The sequence below is a fragment of the Protopterus annectens genome, chromosome 12.part0 (assembly GCF_019279795.1).
Source record: "Protopterus annectens isolate FY-2018-M chromosome 12.part0, PAN1.0, whole genome shotgun sequence".
Lineage (NCBI taxonomy): Eukaryota > Metazoa > Chordata > Ceratodontiformes > Protopteridae > Protopterus > Protopterus annectens.
The window spans coordinates 611979994-612000044 of record NC_056746.1 but is presented as its reverse complement, the minus strand read 5'-3'; the positions used below and the strand labels follow the sequence as shown (position 1 = coordinate 612000044).

Genomic DNA, 20051 nt, shown 5'->3' with positions numbered 1-20051 from the left:
CCCTTATTAGCTTAGATATCAAGATAGCTTTTGATTTTGTAGATTGTAACTACTTGTTTAAATTTTTAGAAGTGTTTGCATTTCCAGAACAGTTTATTGGAATGTTAAAAAACTGTATAGAGACTCCAAAGCATATGCTAAAATTGAATCTTACATTTCTCAAGGATTCATTTAAACAAAGGCACAAAACAATGGTGTCCCTTGCCCACTTTATTATTTTATTAGTTACTGAACTCTTACCTAACAGTAGTAAGAAGCAATGGAAAATTTATGGATTCTCAATACAGATTGTCAATCTAAAATACAGCTTTTTGCAGATGATATTTTACTAACTATAGGAGATTTAAATTATTTGATCAAATAAATTGATGAGGAAATTGAAAAGTTTCAAGAAGTATTCTGCTGAAATTTAATAGCAACAAAACTGAAACTTTACTGTTAAATCAATTACTATTTAGTAAGTTTAAGGATAACTATAAATATAATTGGGAAGGAAAATAATTAAAATATTTTGGAATAAAAATCTATCCAGGCAGGAGTAAGATTATAAGATTAAATAACTTTGAAAAAGCAATTGAAGAAGTGTTACTTAGTATTAAAAATGTAATGAATCTTTTTTTATACTTTTGATGATAAGTTAGTGCTTATTAAAATGATTATATTACCCAAGATATATATATATATATATATATATATATATATATATATATATATATATATATATATATATTGAATTCAACAGCTTTAATACCTAATAAAAAAGCTTTTAAAGAAAATGGAAAAAAAACATTAATTTCATTCTTATGGTATTCTAAAAAGCCAAGAATTGTTTATAGGATTATGGGAGTATGGTAGTATTAGTTTCCCAGATGTAGAATCTTATTCTATTGCTCCAAGGATTACCTCTATTATACTATGGGTAGACTCAGCCTACACTAGTTATTGGCAAACCATTGAGGAACAGATTATACTAAATTCTTATAAGTTTATTAAAGATGATTAATTCTAAATATGTAATAATCCTTTCATCTGGTTAGCAAAATATACATTATAAGGAAATTAATTTAAACCTTTAGACTCCGTATATATGAAATTGCTTCTTAAAACAGTTAAGAAATATGTTTTAAAGGTCCATTAATATCAAAATGGATTTTTTGTGTTTTCCTGTTGCACATACCTGTTGATTTAAGGAAACAGAATCACAGCGATGTTAAAATGAATTTATTGAATAGTAATAATTCAATAAAGGTGATAAAAAAGGAATTAATTAGTATGATGATTTGATTGTATTGAAAAAGGAAAGGCTAAGTCCCTACAGTATTTGATGAAAGAATATAAGCTGGATGAATCTGCTAACCAGTTAATATTATTAGTTAGTAAGAAATTAAATTAATTTGTGGATAATATGAATGGAGAGGAACAGAGCATTATTTGCCCATTATATAAATATATAAATGCTGTTATTGAAGGTCGATTGACATACAAAGAAAGCTTGTCCAAGTTATATAATTTAATTATAAATAATAATAATTTCAATGCAAAATTCTGGAACTTTTTAGATACTGGTGGGTTGAGTGACTCAACAGATAGTAAGAATAAAGCTTTGACACTTAAATCAGTTAGTCAAACTTCTTCAAGTTTGTACTGGAAAGTTTTAAGTGGAAACATGTACATTAATCCCTTGTAACTGCATATAAAATATCTAAGTTTAGTAAAATGACTTCCTCAGTTTGTTGGAGATTTGGTAAAGATGTAAAAGCTGATTGGATACCCATGTTTAAGGACTGTAAAAAAATAAATGTATATTGGGCAGAGGTAAGTGCATTTAAGGGGTTATGGTCTGATAACTGTTCTTTAACTAAATTAGTAATACTAATGAATGTTCCATTTCATGTATCTGTAAATGCTAAAGAGCAAAGACTCTTTTGAGGTCCCAGAAAGGTTATGACAAAAAAATGGAAATCAAACTTAATTCCTACATTCAAAGAATTTTTTAAATATAACAAAAATACTATGTAAAACTGAAAAAGAAGTGATCAGAATAAGAGCTATAAATCATAGTAAGACCTTTAGTTGAGATAATCTTGAAATGCTGATACTGAAATGCCAAGATATTTGAATGTGTTAATTGTATATGATTATCTTGATGATTTACTGTATACCTATCATTGGTTAACAATATGTGAAGTTGATTTTTTTCCTTTCTGTGTATCTATTGTAAATATGTATATTGTAATATGTTGAATTAATAAAAAAAAAATCTTAAAAAAAAAGAAAACTGATATGGTTCTAAATTAACTATTATTGGAACAAAGTATTTAAACTTTTGTATTTAATTTTTTACAGGTCAAATATCTTATTATGCCATACAGTTTAGGCATGCTCTAATTTCACAAGGATCCCTTAGACCATCCCTTGACAACTTATTTACAGTTATTACCCATGATTTGAGATTGAAAAGGGTTTGTGAGATTCTTCTTGATTCTAATTTTTTTGATGGTACTGACATTGATTTTGTGTTTCATGGAGCTGGTCCTATCAGATAATTTTTTGTTTGAAAATGATTTTTTCAAGCTTCCACTATGAGTGGACAAAAGCAAATACATTGAGGATCAGAATCCCCAAACTGCATTCATCAAACTTATATATACCAACTCCATAATTGTACTAACTCAAAGAAAAGGGAAGAAACCCATAAAGGACATTACTGCTGGTACAACACACTAACAGTGATCTCTTATAGAGGGGCAGTTGAACATTGGGCAATTGAAGGTCTAGCATTCAATCTTTGTCCACCAGTAAGTTGTCTGTTTTTGAGCAGTGTCTAGGGTTGCTATGGGTGCTGCTTCAGTGCTCATTTTTGCTAATCTTGTTTTGGTCTATTGGGAGAAGCACCTGTTTTCTCAACATTCTTATCTCCAGCATGTTGAATTATACACACATTTTAGATGGTATTTTGTTATTATGGACTGTGGCATTATGTGAACTCAAGATGTTCTTTGACTTTTTGGAGAAATGTGCACATTCTTTAAGGTTTATATACCATTCTTCCATTTCTAGCACTGATATTTTGATGTAACAATTCGTAAGCATTATGAAAAGAGTTGTTTTGAATCTAAGATATTTTGAAAGCCAATTTGTATTAATTCTTGCACTTTCACAGCAACTACCCCCTTTGGATAAAGAAAAATATTTTCAAAGGACAGTTTGTACATTTGTCTTGATTACTATCTGGTAAACAGTTATTTATTGACATGTCATACCCCCTGGAACTTATTTCTAATGTTACAGCTGACATTTTGTCTAAAAGGAATCATAGTTTTGCCCCTATTTTACAGAAGTCCCTGCATATCAATCATAACAATAAAGTAAAAGCAATAGTAATGTTTCCTTTCCATAAGGTAGGTGTTAAACCACATTTTTATCACAATGGTGGCATAAAACATATGTTGGTTTAGACAGGGCTAAACCACACTGACCTTCCAATCTGCAGGTTAGTATGGCAAAATGTGGCACTTGCGAGCAGTGTAGATGTATCAGTGTTGGTAAATATGTTGCAGTAGGTGACTAAACTATTTACAGTAAAATGTTTTAAGTGTGACAGTATTGGTGTGGTATACCTTGCAACATGTACCTCATATTCATCTTAAGTAGGTAAGACTGAGAAAAGGCTTAGGGACAGGATATCCCAAAAAATGTATGCTATAAGAAAAAAATGATAGCAATGTTCTGATAAAAGACTGTCTTGGTTGTCAGAATCTTAATAAGTTTCTCTTTTTTGTGTTAGAGAAAGTCCAGCACAATGGGGGAGGGGGTGATTTGCAATATAATTTACTTAAAAACCCTATTTGGCAACTGGAATGTGCTGCTGGTAAACCATCAGGGTTAAACGATTATATGCCCATCAATTTTATTTTGAAAGAGAAACACAATAGCATGAAATAATCTTTATCTGTGGTTTTTGATCATATAAATTGGTGTGTATTCTGCAAATGTGTACTTTCCTGTGTGTTTTGTAATTCTGATAAAAGATTTTTATTTAGAAACAATTGCACAATAAATTTTATGGTGAATTAGTCCTGCATGGACAGACTGTTATAATTTCTATATTTTTCGCTATATTTGTACGTTTCTTTTTTCTTTCATTTTCTTCTAGTCCTTTTCTTTATATTCTCTTATTTTTTTAGTACTTTCAGTTGCTATCTGATTGATGTGTACTCCCTTTTGTTTTCTATTTCCATTCCTCTTTGAAATGCTTCTGCTAAAGTAAGCCAGGATGTTGTTAGACTTCTCTTTATGTTTAAGAATCATCACTATACTAGGTTCTGATGAAGTCAGCAGATATGTATGCAGTCCCATGACTGCATACCTATACAAGTAGTCAGTTTGAAGGAGGCCCATACTTCCTTCAGAGAATACGATATATCATCTTAGTATGCAATGGCTTTGACTTTTATATATCGTTTGATAAGCATGAATCATTTTTCTTGCTTTCTTATCTGACTGATTCAATGCTGTTTGGGGACAGTCAATCACACCAAAGCTGTAAGTGAGAGCAAGAAGAGCAAATTGATTTATACTTTAGACTTTATTCCTAAATGTCAAGGCTACAATGTCACTGTTATGACTGTAGACCCTGAGAGGAGCAAATGGTGGATAAAATGTACAGAGGTGACAAAAACATAAATAAAATTAGATTTGGGCAACAAGTACATTCCCAGTACTTCTTTTTGAAATGTATCTTTCTGTTTAAAGTGTCAAAAGCATCTCATCTTTCAAGTGCAGACACAATGTATCGACTGTATTATATTCCTAAATATCCTAATACTGTAAACATAATGTTTATTTACCAAGTTTAAATACCATATCTGCAAGATAATCCAGTTTCCTAGGTACAGGCATACCACTCCTAACTGAACCTTATCTCTCAAGTGTTGGGCCAGTTCTGTTCCCTTCATTCTCTTTTCATAGTGCGGATGCTAATCGTGTCTCTAGCGTACTGGGCCTGTACTGGTTCCAGTATTCTTCTCTCATACTGTATGATGTATATCTGACTTGGCAGCCGCAGTGTATATGGAGCACAAAAACATTACATACACATCACCATTTTCTGATAGGAAAGCTTGCAACACATCCCTGCTTGTGTATTGTTGCATGTATTCCCTTAATGTGAGTGACGCCCCCAGGCGCATGTGCAATTAACTCCTACAGATGCCTCATATTGCTTGCTCATATTTGTATCAATAATTCCAAAACCATGCTATGTACAAGGTTTTAAAAGATTTCATTTTAAATCTTACAAAATACCAAATGCAACTGCATTAATATTTGACCTCTTTCTAGTGCAGGTAAATAGATATTAATGGTTGTTTTTATTATGTTAATTTATGTAAATATAATTTCACATTTTTCTAAATATCTCAACAACAAAGTAACACAGACAGAATTCCTTAGCCTCATATGGAAGCTCTCAGCTAGATGAATACAATGCTGCTAATATGTGTGTGTAACTTGAGTGGTTGCTGAGATATTGTTAAGTTGTTTACAAAATGTTACAAATGTAATAGTAACTGTGTTTACTCTGACTTATAAAATTTGGTTTAAGACCTAGAACCTAAAGAATACTACCACTATAAAAATGGTTTGTGCTGAAGAGTTTGCATTTATACGTCTTTAATAATCCTTATGGTTTCAAAAATATGAACATTTGTTTGAAATGTAAGGACATAATTTGATTCTGTGAAAAGGTTAGGCTCCACCCATTAGAAGTTACAGTGCAAATTTCCTGAGCTCCTCTGGAGTGAAAGAGTTAAGGTCACATCATAAGAAAATGTGAGGAAGGTCTGGGATGGTAAGTTATTTCAATGTGAGTAAAATGTAGTGTCTTTCAAAATATTGTGCTTTCCAATTCAGACTGTACCATTCATAATTATGTGCATGGTAAGCTTCCTTCTATCTCGGTTTGCCTAATTTCTGGCTCTGCACAATCTCTTAGACAGACTAGTGTTCTGAATTATATGATACACTAGCTTTAAAAAATAGATAAATCGAGTTGACATGTTTAACTATACTAATGCCATCAGCACAAATGCAGTTTATAAATTATAAAGTTATTTACTTACATGTCATATTGGAAGCTGTAAAGAGAAGACAAAATGGTAATTAGAAATGCAGAAAGGAGTAAAATGTTTTAATTCATATTTAATTTGTATATTGGACAGAAACATTATTCTCCTGGAATAAAAGTAACACAGAGCAACCACAGAACTACTTTTTCATGTTTTACTTTGACAGTAGTTAAAAAGCAAGGAATGCATCCACAGTGCATATGCACATGTAAGCATACAGTACTTGCCTCAGGTAAAACTCAACTAAATTGTTATATATTTGATGTATGTTACTTCTGGGCATGTGTTCTCTTTTAGGTATAAATAGAAAACCAGTTCCTAAATTTGAACTCCTATATAAATATATATATATATATATATATATATATATATATATATATATATATATATATATATATATATATATATGGCACCAGCACACCACTATATGTCTGTTTATGTTTCTAGCTGTCCATCTAGCTGTGTGTGTGTGTGTGTGTGTGTGTGTGTGTGTGTGTGTGTGTGTGTGTGTGTGTGTGTGTGTGTGTGTGTGTACATAAATCATGTGAAGCCTATATACAACACAACACCTTGATAAACTGAATATGTCCGAACTGAGTACACAGCTGCTCAGTTCTTCCCTGTCCACCATCTTGAATCCATCTTTATCCTTGTTCTCCATCATCTCTTCCAGCAAACCATTCCAAAACCTTAACACTCTGTAAGAAGAAATATTTCTTTGGGGCTAACTTGAATCCTCCTGTCAGCTGTCAGTTATGCCCCTTCTGTCTTATGGAGCTGTTCTCTTATTCTGTTCAGTCTGTATACACAGTGTATATGTTTGGTCTTTTACCTTCTCAATGTATCTTCCTCTTTGCTCCTTTATCAGTTATCTCTTGTTTTTTTTTCCAGAAGCCCTTCCATCTGAACACATTCCATCAGTCAGACGGCCCTTTCTTTCAATGGCTTTCAGAACTACACAATGCTTGAGGTGTGCTGCCCTATATACTTGTAGGGTTACATCTCCATTTGTGAAGTCCTTTTCCTTTCCTGTCTCTCTCTCTCTCTCTCTATATATATATATATATATATATATATATATATATATAAATATATATATATATATATATATATATATATATATATATATAAATATTATTAAACACTGTCCTTTCACATTGCTCAGAAAAGTTCATTTAGTTACAGTAAGGATTAATAGGGCTTATTCCTTCTCATTTTTTCCTAGATCACTCTTCCTGAATAACCTTGCATTAGGTTTTGTTGTCCTCTAGGTGAATCATTTTAGACTACACTTTCAACCTCAGAAAGTTTGTTTTCTGCTCCTATTTAATAAGTCCTACTCTTTTGCCTTATATAAAGATATTAAACAGTTGTGGTTCACACACTGATTCATCTGTATTTACAACCTGTTGGCCTCAAGTTGAAGTCACTATGAATCCTTATATCCAGCCCTTCAAAGTGTCCTCATCCTAACTCATCCCTGCCAATTTACCTGCCAGTCTTTGGTAAGGGGTCACATGGAATGCCTTCCTAGCATCAGTATATGCTCTGTGTACTGGCTTCCACTCGTCTCCTCCTCCTTAACAAGGTTCAGGCGCAGAAGCCTGACAGGTTGATTTGTCATCATGTTTCCCTTGTGAACACAGGTTGATGTACATCTAAGAGTGATTTGATCCCCACTATTTAAACAGTATTCCTCTAAGAACACCATCTAGTACTTTCTCTGGAATGGATGTCAGACTCGCTGATCTTTAGTTTTTGGGTCTATCACAGATACTTCTTTAAAAAGAAACACTGCAACGGCCTCAACCCATTTCCTTGGTTTCACTCCTTTCTTTGCTGAGAGACTAAGTAGATGAGGGTCACACAGCACCCTTCCTAGTTTTTTTTAATTTTCTTGGTGAATGTTATCCAGTCGATGCAGCATTTCTAGTCTCAGTTTTGTCAGCACTTCTTGGGCCTACTTGCTGACATTTTCATTCATTAGTGCCTTGCTTTTTTCTCACCTCCTTCTCCTTCTACTGAGATGTTTCCAGTCTTTTCCTTAGTGAGTACATTTACAGATTGATCTTACAGTAAGTTAGCCTCTTCTTGTGTACCACCATACAGTTCTACATTTTCATCCTGTGCTGCAAAGTCTTTCTTCACTTTTCACCCTTCCCCTTCTAACCTGATGTTTGTCATCACTCCTTGTTTGCTCATGTCCCCCTGTCCAGTTACTATTCTTTTTGATGGCTTGTTATATGCTTTTTTGGCCTCTTATGGCTTCTTTTTTGCATTATTGCAATTCATAACATATTCCCACATCCTTTTTACATTGGCTTGTATAATTCCTCTTATTCCTAAAGAGTTCCTTCACCTCTGTGTTCATCCATTTTCCTTCCCCATACTGCACTTCTGTTTATTTTGATTTTTCACACATTCTTCAGAACTGCTTCCATGGGTATAACCCATTGTTTTTCAGTGTTGCTAAGTTCCTTCTTTTAGTCTATGACTTAGGTTGCTATGTGTGTTGCCTCTTAGTCCTAAACTTCAGACTTGGAATCCTCTTGCATCGGTTGCTTTCTTGAAAGGTACAGTTGTGTGGTCACTGTTTCTCACCTCCGCCATCACCTTTACTTCAGTTGCTTCGATAATGTTAGCATACAACATGTCTACTATTGTTTTCTTCTTAGATGGATTCTTTACCACTTTCTCCATTCAGCTCCCTTTCAGGATTTTAATACTCAATACTGCTACACATGAAAGAGCAAAAAACAACATGCGATTCCACCAAGAAAACAGACAACTGTGAAAGTTGCTTCAGAATGATTAAAGTGTTTGTGTGTGGGGGGCTCCTGTACTACATATTTGAGGTTTATACCACATACCACTATTAACTGAATATATATCTTTACTTTAGAACATGGGGAGTATTCCAGGATGCCACAGACATGGAGTTAATACAGATTATTCACTGAAAGAAGCTCTCAGTTGTAAGGCTCACATATATGATCCTAACAATTACAGTAGCACTCATTGCATTTCTCTTCCCTTTAGGACTTTCACCAAAGCTTTTTTCTTTTTGATGTAGACATTAGAACATCCCACTTGACCCCTGATAGATAAAGAGTTTAAATTTTAATGACCTTGTCCCTTCTTGTCACGCTGTCTGTTTTGCACTAATGTATCTCTTGCCTTCCCCCTCCCCAGTCCTAGTGCTTTATAAATAGTAGTCAAACACCATGTCTCTCCCTTTTTCCATTACCTTTATTGTAAGGACTCGAGCATTATCACCAGTTCCTTTTCTACTGCTTTTTTGCACCCTTCATTTACATAAAATACCACACCCACTCCCAATTCTCCTATTCCTTATATAAATGATCACAGCCCACTGTTCATTCGGCTTGTTAATGTGTTTCCCATATTAAGTTATACTTCTGCCAGCAATACTTACCGTTGCCCCTTCACATTTTTGTCCTACATCCCTGACACTGCACAATACTTTAGTCCAATGCCATTCTCCATCTTTTTCTCTCTCCTTCATCCCAGTCCCCACTACTTAAAATTACACTCGCACTCAGTGTGTCATTTCTGAGTCTTTCAGCTTTTGCTTCCCTTGGTTACTCAAATGGAACCTTTTCCTTTCTTGGTGGCACATAACCTTCATACAAACCCACCAGTTACCTAATCTCCCATGTCCTGATCTTTGTACAGGTCCTCCTACCAGCTGTTGTGTTGCTGCATTTTCTCTTTATTCTGTGCTAGTCCTGGGTATAAATAGCACCTCCATCAGCTGACAGTCTTTATCATTTTGTTACATCTGGCTGGCAGTTCTTTGATTGTTCACTGTATTCCTTTGGCTCTCCCCATGTCACATTTATATTTTCCCTAAAAGACTGTTAGCTGACCCTGTCATATTCTCTACTTGATGGATTTCTGCACTACTTGCAGAGTTCTAGCCAATGTTTGCCACAGTTCCTTGTCTTCCTATACCACGTTAATGCTTAGTTTTATTGCTCTATTGTTGGCCCTGCAACCCTGGATACTGAGCCAATTGTTATAAACACATACTTCTTCATGGCCCTGATTACTGAGCTCATAATTATTACCACATACCTCCTTGTGGCCCTGGTTACCAAGCCCATTATTTTGAGCACAACCTCCTTGTGACCATGGTTACTGAGCCCCTTAATATTAGCACATACCTCCTTGTGGCTCTGTTGACTGAGCCCATTATTATTAGCACATAACCTCCTTGTGGCCCTGGTTACTGACCTAGTACTGTGAGCACAGCCTCCTTGTGGCCATAGTTACTGTGCCCCTTATTATTATCACACATCATCTTGTGGACCTGGCTACTAAGCCTGTTATTAAGAGCACATACTTCCATGTGGCCCTGGTAACTGAGCCCATTATTATTAGGACATATCTCCTCCTGGTCCCGGTTACTGAGCCCATTATTATTAGCACATATCTCCATGTGGCCCAGGTTACTGAGCCCATTACTATTAGCACATACCTTCTCTTGGCCCTGGTTACTGAGCTCATTATTATTAGCACATACCTCCATGTGGCCCTGATTACTCAGCCCATTATTATTAGCACATACTTCCTCTTGGCCCTGGTTACTGAGCCCATTATTATTAGCACATATCTTCCCATGGCTCTGGTTACTGAATCCATAAGTATCATCACATACCTCCTTGTGACCTTGGTTATTGAGCCCGTTATTATTTTTAGAACATAACTGCTCATGTCCCTGGTTGCTGAGTCCATGATTATCACCACATGCCTCCTCAAGTTCATGCTTCATCCAATTAATGGATTTCTGTTTCCGTTTGACCCTTCTCTGCCATTGTTTGTTCACTTGTCATTAACCTCTTCCTCATTCATCTCTCTCTCTTTCTGAATTTACTCTAGTCTCACTGTCCCTTGTCTATGTTAGTACTTCATTGCAAACCAACACATAAACGCACACGCACAAAACATACACAGACACAAGCACACACACACACACACACACACACACACACACACACACACACACACACACACACACACACACACACACACATGCACAGACATGCGGGCACAGGCAAAGAACAATTAAACTGTGTTTTCAGCAAGTTGAGGTACTCCTAAAGTGTGTGTGTGTGTGTGTGTGTGTGTGTGTGTGTGTGTGTGTGTGTGTGTGTGTGTGTGTGTGTGTGTGTGTGTGTGTGTGTGTGTGTGTGTGCATGTCTGTGTATGCATGTGTCTTGTCTGTGTCAGTCTGTCTGTGTAGGCCTGTGTCTATGTGTATGTATGTCTATGATAAATCATTTAGGCATATACGTTTCCTAGGTATGTGCCAGCACTTGTCCAGCTCTGTTTGATTTACCTACCAGATGTACATGCAAAGCTTTAGTAAAGCCACCACCATAACAGACTGCTTTCACAGATGCCTCCCTCTGTTCTAAACCAGAATCACATTTGCACAGTTCTGGCTCTGAAGCCACACTCCCATCAGAAGAATATGTCTGCTGTGCACCCAAACAAAGCCTATACATGGCTACTTAGTACAAACTTTAAATACAAAGCCAGTATACTTATGTAAATCTTCTTCCTTAGATTAATGTCTAGTCCATGCCTTTGTCTCTCACATGTAGAATATCAACACAGGTAAAATGTATTTATTTTTTATTAATTCTAGAAAAAGCTTACTTACATGTGTTCACAGCTGTAAAAAAAGGGAAAAAAAGAACATGATTATAAAATACACATAAAAACAATAAAGCACGTGCAAAGTTGCATTATATTTATTTTGTTCATTGTGTCTGCTATTCAGATAATGTATTCCTTGGTAATTCATAGTAATAGATCAGCAACAGGAACATTGAGACTAGCAGCATGTTCGCAATAATCCTTGTTAACACTCAGAAAAAAATAACCATACAATAGTAAACGTACAGAACAAAAATCTATACCTAGCAAAAATGTATTAACTCATGTTTCTACTATGATATGAATAATACCCCTTCTCCATTTTGTAGGGACTGTAGCAGATTCCGCAACAAAAGAAAAAAAAAAATGGGAACAAGTCCATGTGGTTGTTCACACATTCATTCAAATCCAGTGTTGCATTGTTACTTTAGTTTCAGTTACTTCATCATGATGCATATTGTGATAAAGTCTACAAGCAAAAGCAACATTTAAATAAATGCCAAGGAAAACATTAAATATTTAGTTTCATTATATTTCACAAATGAAAGAATATTTTTTAAACACAGTCCAAAATTCAGCAATTTCATTTCAAAACCTTTGTTGCCAGGCTCCACTACATTTCTTTTTACTCGATGCTGACTAGGCCAAGCTTTGTTTTAATTAAGAGCTTAAAGAAAAGTAAAGCCTACCTACTGGGGGGGGGGTCTAGAAATAGAATGGAAATATTATTACTTGTGACTTATTTCATCAAGGTGAGGTACTCCTAAAGGATTCTTCACATCAAATGGGACAGAATTCTGATGGACAGAACTATGAAAGAGTAATATGTCTTTTCCTAAGGCTACATAACTACAGGGAAAAGGTGTGATACACTTGGAGTTTCCTCCATTTTCTGTGGTTGTACAAATTTATATAGGTCTAGTGGTGAAGGTTGAGTCTGTGTTACAAGAACACACTTCATTTCGGCAAAGTGATGTCTGATCATACAAGGTGAACATATTCTTGCACATGCACCAAGGTTACTTCTCAGAACACATAATGCAACAAAAAAGAAGTTATGTACCTACCATAACATTCCATGTTATTTGTCCTTCATCTCGCCTTCCTTCTTGATGGATGGGTTCGGAGCCGATCCTCGGCTCTGACTTAGCCACTTACTATAGCTTGAGAGCTCTTTACTGGCTTGAGGCTACACTTTATCCCAGAATGCCCAGCGCCAGCTACCCAGATCTCATTTGAGATAGCTCAGACTAGACATAATTATAGAAGATAATCCATTAATAAACCTGGATATACAGTTAATTGTCATGGTTTGGTTGAGAAGCAACTAATAAAAACAAATTAGCCAGTGAAACCATTGAGAAACTCCTCTCAATCCTCGAGGAAGGGGGAAGGAGGGAGGGACGCAAGAAGGAAGGCGAGATGAAGGACAACTAACATGGAACGTTATGGTAGGTACATAACTTCTTTATGTTAAGTTGTCCAATGTCGCCTTCATTCTTGCTGGATGGGACAGTGTCCCTAGCACCTCAATCCTGGGTGGCTCATTGGAACAGACTCTTCAGAACCTTTAAACCAAAGGAAGCTCTGCCCTGGGAGACCACATCTACTTTGTAATGAGAAATGAATGTATGAGGATCTGCCCAAGTAGCTGCTGCACAAATTGAATCTATGGGCAATCTAGATTGAAATGCTACCAAAGCAGCTACTGACCTAGTTGAATGACCTTTGGGTTTTGTTGGAAGATCTTTTTGTCGCAAGTGGTAGGTATGGACTATAGTGCCCGATAACCATTTTGACAATGCTACTTTAGAAACTGGAAGGCCTTGTTTGTTGTTAGCAAATGAAAGAAACAACTGATCTGATTTGTTCATTTCTTTAGTTCTATGGAGATAGAAACACAGTTGTCTATGCACATCCATTTGGTGTAATCTGTATTCTGCCTTGTTGGAATGATTAGGGAAAAAGACAGGGAGTTCAATGGATTGATTCAAATTGTGGTCTGAACAAACTTTGGGTAGAAAAGATGGGTTAGTTCTCACGGAAACCCTGTCTTTGTGAAAAACTAGGTATAGAGGGGAACACATAGTGCATGAAGTTCTGAAACACGTCTGGCAGAAGTAATAGCAAATAAGAAAAGAGTTTTCCAAGAGAGAAACTTCAAGGAACATGATGCTGCTGGTTCAAAGGGTGGTAGTATCAAGGAGGCAAGAACCAAATTGAGATCCCAAAGTGGAAGTGGCTCTTTCACTGGGGGTGTAAGTAGAGATGTACATCTCATAAAGGCCTTACAGAGTTTGTGAGACGTTATGCTAGAGTTAGAAACTCCGACATGAAAATATGAAATGGCAGCCAGTTGTACTCTGATGGTAGCAGCTGCTGCACCAGACTAAAACAGTTCTGCTAGGAAGTCCAAAATCTCATGTACAGGAGCTGTAAAAGGATCTAAATTCCTGGATTCTGCCCAGTAAGAGAATCTTTTCCATTTGTAGCATAGACTTTCCTTGTATTTGTCTTATGGGAGGAAACAATAATATCACGCACTGCTGGGGAAATACTGGGGAGCCTGGCTAGGATTGGAAGTGGAGTAACCAAGCTGTGAGCTTCAGAGATTGGAGAAATTGGTTTAGCCCACCTGATTAATGAATCAAGAGGTCCAGTACTGAGTCCAGAATCCAAGGCTGGGCTAGAAGGTGGGGGTGAAGGAACAGAAACCAAATCTGTCGAGACCAATAAGGAGCAATGAGGATCATTTTGCAACTCAGCAATTTTGCTTTCTGATGGACTTTTAGAATTATGAGGAAGGAGGAAATGCATAAAGGAGTCCCTGAGGCCAATCATGGACTAGAGCATCTCTGGGTGTCTGGCCTGGAGGAGGAACAAGGGAGAAGTAGCTGCTGAATTTGTTGTTGAGGGGAGAGGCAAAGAGATCGCAGCAAGGCTGGCCCCATTTGTGGAAAATAAGATCCACAATTTCCTGTTTCAGAGACCACTCGTGAGGCATGAGGATAGCCCTACTGTGCCTGTCCGCTATAACGTTGGATGTCCCAGGGATATGCACTGCTATCAGAAAACATTGGGAGGAAATCACCCATTGCCACAGTCTGAGGGCCTCTCGGCACAAGGGGTAAGACCTGGTTCCACCCTGTTTGTTGATGTACCAAACCACTGACATATTGTCTGTCTGTATTGCAATAGTCCCGGCAGGGTGAGAGTCTTGAAGAGCTTGCAATGCTAGGAGCACCACTCTCATCTCCAGGACGTTGATGTGCAAGTGGTACTCGTGAGGTTGCCAAGTGCCTTGGACTGTCTTCCCTAGATAATGCCCCTCCACACTATCAGGGAAGTGATCGGATGGGGTTCCATGAAAGGTCTGCCCTGAGAAACTAGTGGGGAGACCATCCACCAGGAAAGGTGTCTTTTGCAAGACTCTGTAATTAGCATCATGTGAGACGTGTAATTCCTGGAAGGACTATTGTGTGAAAGAAGCCACTGAAGGATTCTCATGTGAAAGTGTGCTAAGGGGACTAGAAGAATGGCTGCTGCCATGGACCCTAGAACTTGAAGAACATAGGTTCATAGGTTGGGGTTTGCATACTAGTCTCCTGCCCACACATTCATATTTCTCGGTAACAGTGCCATCTCCCATCCCCCTTCCAAGATGAGAAAGATTCAGTAATTACATGGCTAGGCCTTCCCAGCAGACACTGATGATTCCCGGGTAAACCCATAGTGTTCCATCCCAGTCCAGCATTTCTGATCAGTTGGCATGAGGGCTCTATGCCTTTTGATCCTGGTGAAGAGTCTTTCGGGAGTCTCTGGTGATGAATCTGGAGCATGGAGTATGTCTATTTATATATCTTTGAGACTTAGTTCTACATATCTAAGCTCCAGAGGACCATAGAGCTTGTGGAGCATGTCTATTAATCTGAATATGACATGGCCTTGTCCCTTTGGCACAGATTGATCTTTGGAGTCTTTTGTATGCTCTTTCCAACTGGAAGTTTCGGGTAATGGGTGTCGGTAAGGTACATTCTGAATTGAGCTAGGACTGGTCTGGTCGGATGGGGTGAGGCCAAGTACAATGACCTCGATCCTCTCATGTGAATGGATGGGAATACTCAAATGATGGTCTGATAAGGTAAGAGAATTAGGTGTCATGCAAATGCCTGTCCTGGACTGTCAACTCAGGATCAGGTGGGCTCCCTGGGTCTCTTCTAACTTTAATTCTTTGATATTTTAAGACCTGGTAATTAATGGTGTGTTTTTTCCCAATAACTTTTATACATTTTTTGGATATTTAGCTTAAGGCCATGGCTCTGGCACCTTAAGCTTCTTCTTTGGAGACCCTCTGGGAGAGATGTCTGTGTGATGTCTGTGTCTGCTCTGGTCAGTCAGGTCCACTCATGAGAGAAGTCTGGAACAAGTCTGTGTCTTGTTTGCCTGCACCCCAAAAAAAATAAATACAAGAGGAATGCAAGACTGATGTCAGTGGGACAGTCCTGACCGGTGCTTAGAGTCTGACATGGCACCAGCAACTCTAACCCTGTGTGTTCTGTCCCTGAGCCAGTTTGCAACCCATCTTGTGACACATGGACCAGCAACTCTAACCTGGAGCTTTTCTAAGCTGATGTTTGCGGGGGTATTGTGTGTATATTTTTTTACATGCTAGCTGTAGGTAGGCTGTGTGGATGTTTGGCAACCCCTTAGTGATGGCGCTGTTAGGACTGTTTTGAAAAGTTGACACTGCCTTACCCTTGGCAATGGCCGACGGTAGGACAAGCTGTCTACCAAGTTCAAGAGGTATTGTGCCCTTTTATTAGTTTTATTTTCCAGATCCATGTTCGTAGGGCCCACAAGCTTGAGGCTATGATTTTATGGGGGCGGTAATTTCCAGGGTCCTCAACAGGAGGGATGGAGAGGGGATGCAGACGCCTCTCTTTATGTCTTTGTGGAGGGTGCAAGGCTAAGATTAAGCGGTATGTATGTGTGCAGCCTTGGGTTTCATTGAGTTTGTGTAGCTCACAGCCGGGACTGGGGCCCCAGTCCCATTGATGCTGTGTTTTTTTTTTAGAGAGAGCAGCTCTGCTTTGCTTTCTGAGAGAGATGGGGGGAGGGCATCTGACTGTGGGGATATATTTTCTCTTTTGGGGGGGAGGGGGGAGGGGGGGGAGGAATTGCACTGAACCTGTCTCCAATGTCTGTTGGTGGGTTCTGTTTTTTTTTATCATTTTGATTTTTTATCTAATTCTCTGGGCCTGTCTGTTTCCACCCATTTTTCTAACATAAGGCCAGAAAGCCTAAGAAGGTTTGTGTCATTATTTTTTTTATTTTCTCTCAAAGTTGGCCTTTCTATGATTTTGGGTAGTTTTTTTTTTTTGCTAGTATTGATCAGAGCCTGCCCTCCCTTTAGGATTTTTCTGTCATGTAGTAGCTTTCTCCTCTTGTTGTAGAGTTTGTTTATGGCTGGGGTCCACCAGACCGGGTGCCTGCCTTTGGTGGAAAGGGTCTTGATTTTATTAGGGATTGCTTGATCCATACATTTGATTCGAATTCTTTTGCTCCTCAGGAGAAGTGACACCTGTTTTTGAATAATGGAAACTCTTTCCTGAGACAATTTTACAATCATTTTTCTTGGGTTCAGCTCTGCTCCTATGTAAGTTATAGATTGACAGGGCAACAAGGCAGATTTTTCAAAGTTTATTGTGATGCCTAGTTGAGCACAGGATATGATGGTATAATCTTGTGCTTCTATAAGTTGTTGCCTGGTGGTAGCAGTGAAGAGCCAGTCATCCAGATAAGGAAACACCTGGAATCCTTGATGTCTCAGGTGAGCCGTGACTACTGTCATGCATTTGGTGAACACCCTGGGGGCTGTGGTGAGACCAAAGGGCAGAGCTCTGAATTGGTAATGACTGGCCCCTAACCAGAAGCATAGAAATCTCCTGGACCGTCTGTCCATTTTTATATGATAGCACATGTCCTAAAGATCTATGGAGCACATCCAATTGTCCTGACCCAGAAAGGGGAGAATGGACTGCAGTGTTACCATCTGGAACTTTTCTTTTTGTACAGATTTGTTTAACCTGCTCAGATCCAGAATTGGTCTCCAGTCCCCTGTCTTTTTGGGCACTAAAAAGAATCTTAAATAAGTTCCAGATCCTATTTGGTCTGCAGGGACTTCCTGGATGGCTCTTTTTTCTAGCAGTCTTGAAACTTCTGTGACTGCCTGATCCCTTAGATTGGGTGGAACATCTGGGATGGACTTTTTTGAAACAAAATGGGGTTGATGAAAGGGAATCTTGTAACCTCCGGATATAATGGTAAGTACCCATTTGTCTTTTGTAATATTTTGCCAGGCGGTTGGGTACAATGAAAGCCTTTCCCCGACTGCCTCCAGAGTTGAGCAGTTGGGCATCCCTTCAGGGATGCTAATAGGGTTCAGAAGAGAACGTATCTCTGTCACCCTGATTTTGCAGACCCTCTCTGCCATGAGGGTGGTGTCTGTCATTGTTATTATTTCCCCCTCTGCCCCTGGGGGAAAATTGACCATGTGCATCAGGCAAGGGGCCCTGGGATTTTAAAAAACACATCTTTCCACCCTTCTGACCTTTTGGGTATGGTCTGGCAGGAGTGAAAAAATGGACTCTGACATCAGAGAGTGTCTTGCCTTCCTGCTAGCACCTGGTAAGTGTGCCTTTCACCTGAGGCCCAAAAAGAGAGGAGCCATCAAAGGGGTCATTGGTGAAGGACGCTCGGAAAGGTTCCTCAAACTGACACAGCCACAGCCACAGCCACGAATGTCTCCTAAGAGCTACTCCTGTTCCTGCAGCTCTACTCATTCCATCGGCTGCATATGAAATAAGCCTCGTGGAGGAGTTGACTGTTGAATTAAGAGTCGCAAGCTGGGTAGCTACCTTGGTTGAAACTCCCTCAGCTGTGGGATCTTGTATGGTCTCTCCAAGCTCTTTTAGGAGATCCCTCTGAAGCCTATGGGAAAGATAGTTCAGGGACCTAAGGGCGAAGGTCACTGATGAAAACATTCGCTTCCCATATCTGTCCATTGTACGAGTCTTTATTTGGTGGATGGACAGATGAGGAGGTTTTAGCTAACTTTCTCTTTGTGGCTGCTGCTACTACCATGGCATCAACTGGGACACCCTTAGTTAAAAATTGTTAGTCTTGGGGAGCTGTGATGAATTTATTGGGTCTCCTCGGGACAGGTTCCATGGAATCTGGAGCTGACCAAGCCTTTCGAGACACTACAGACATGAGTGAATCAAAAGGTGGAGACACCCAGGAGGTGGAAAGTCAGGAACTAAATGCGTCCAGGTATACAGACTCATCCTCGGAAGGGGCTAGGGAAGTCCAGCTATGCCTCTGTCTGAGAATCTCAAGGATGTCTGAACAGGAAACATCTTCAGAGGGGGACCTTGGGGTCCCCTCTGATTTATCCGAGTCTGTATCTGAGGTGACAGACTCAGGGGAGTCTAGGTGCTTCCTCTTGCATGTTTTCTTCTGGGAAGCCTGCTCAGAATGCTCTGGGGAGGCTTTGGAAGAAGAGGGTTAACCCAATGGGGTGTTCTGGGGCATAGGTTCCCTACGCTTTGAGGCTGGAAGAGGAAGAGCAGAGGTTGTCACAAGTGCCGAGGGGGACAGAGCTGATGGAACTGATAGTGGAGCCATCTGTGGGGACAGCACTCTCCGCATGACCTTGAAAGCATCATGGTCTCAACACAAGGAGGACTCCAGCTACGAGGACACAGGAATACCACCCTGCACTGAGGGCGACAGCTCCAAGGCTGATGTGGGAGCCAAGCACAACTGAGCCAGTGCACCGAGAGGGAGAGCGAGGTCAGACAAGGGTCCGATGCCACTTCTCCCCACAGAGCCAATGAGAGAGCTTTGGCACCCAGATACCTCGATGGGGGGAAGAATCGAGGTAATCGGTGCCAACTTTGGAGCCGATGAGGATGTCATCGGAGCCGAAGGAACCACTATCGGAGTATCCATGGACTCCGGCTCCGAACTAATAGTCAGAGGAGGAATCAAAATCAAAGCAGGTGGAGCCAAAACCTGTTGAGGTGGGCTCAAAAGCATTTTAGCAAGGGTCTGTGACTTAAGCAACCTACTGACCACTCTCTCCACATCCTGATCTGATAACCTCGAGGATCAAGAGGCGTGGGAAGATGAGTGATGACTGGACTTGCTTTGAAGTAGTGGTGATTGTGGCACCGA

The 20051-nt window shown here is 39.0% G+C and overlaps 1 protein-coding gene across 1 annotated transcript in view; it reads right to left on the bottom strand.

The window, feature by feature from the left end:
• LOC122816744 (uromodulin-like) overlaps window positions 1–20051 on the bottom strand; it is a gene marked incomplete in the record, with an annotated part of 268054 nt that overhangs the window by 109746 nt on the left and 138257 nt on the right. The window contains 2 exon segments of the mRNA XM_044089741.1: window positions 6123–6137; window positions 11818–11829. Coding sequence (XP_043945676.1) covers window positions 6123–6137; window positions 11818–11829 — 27 coding nt within the window.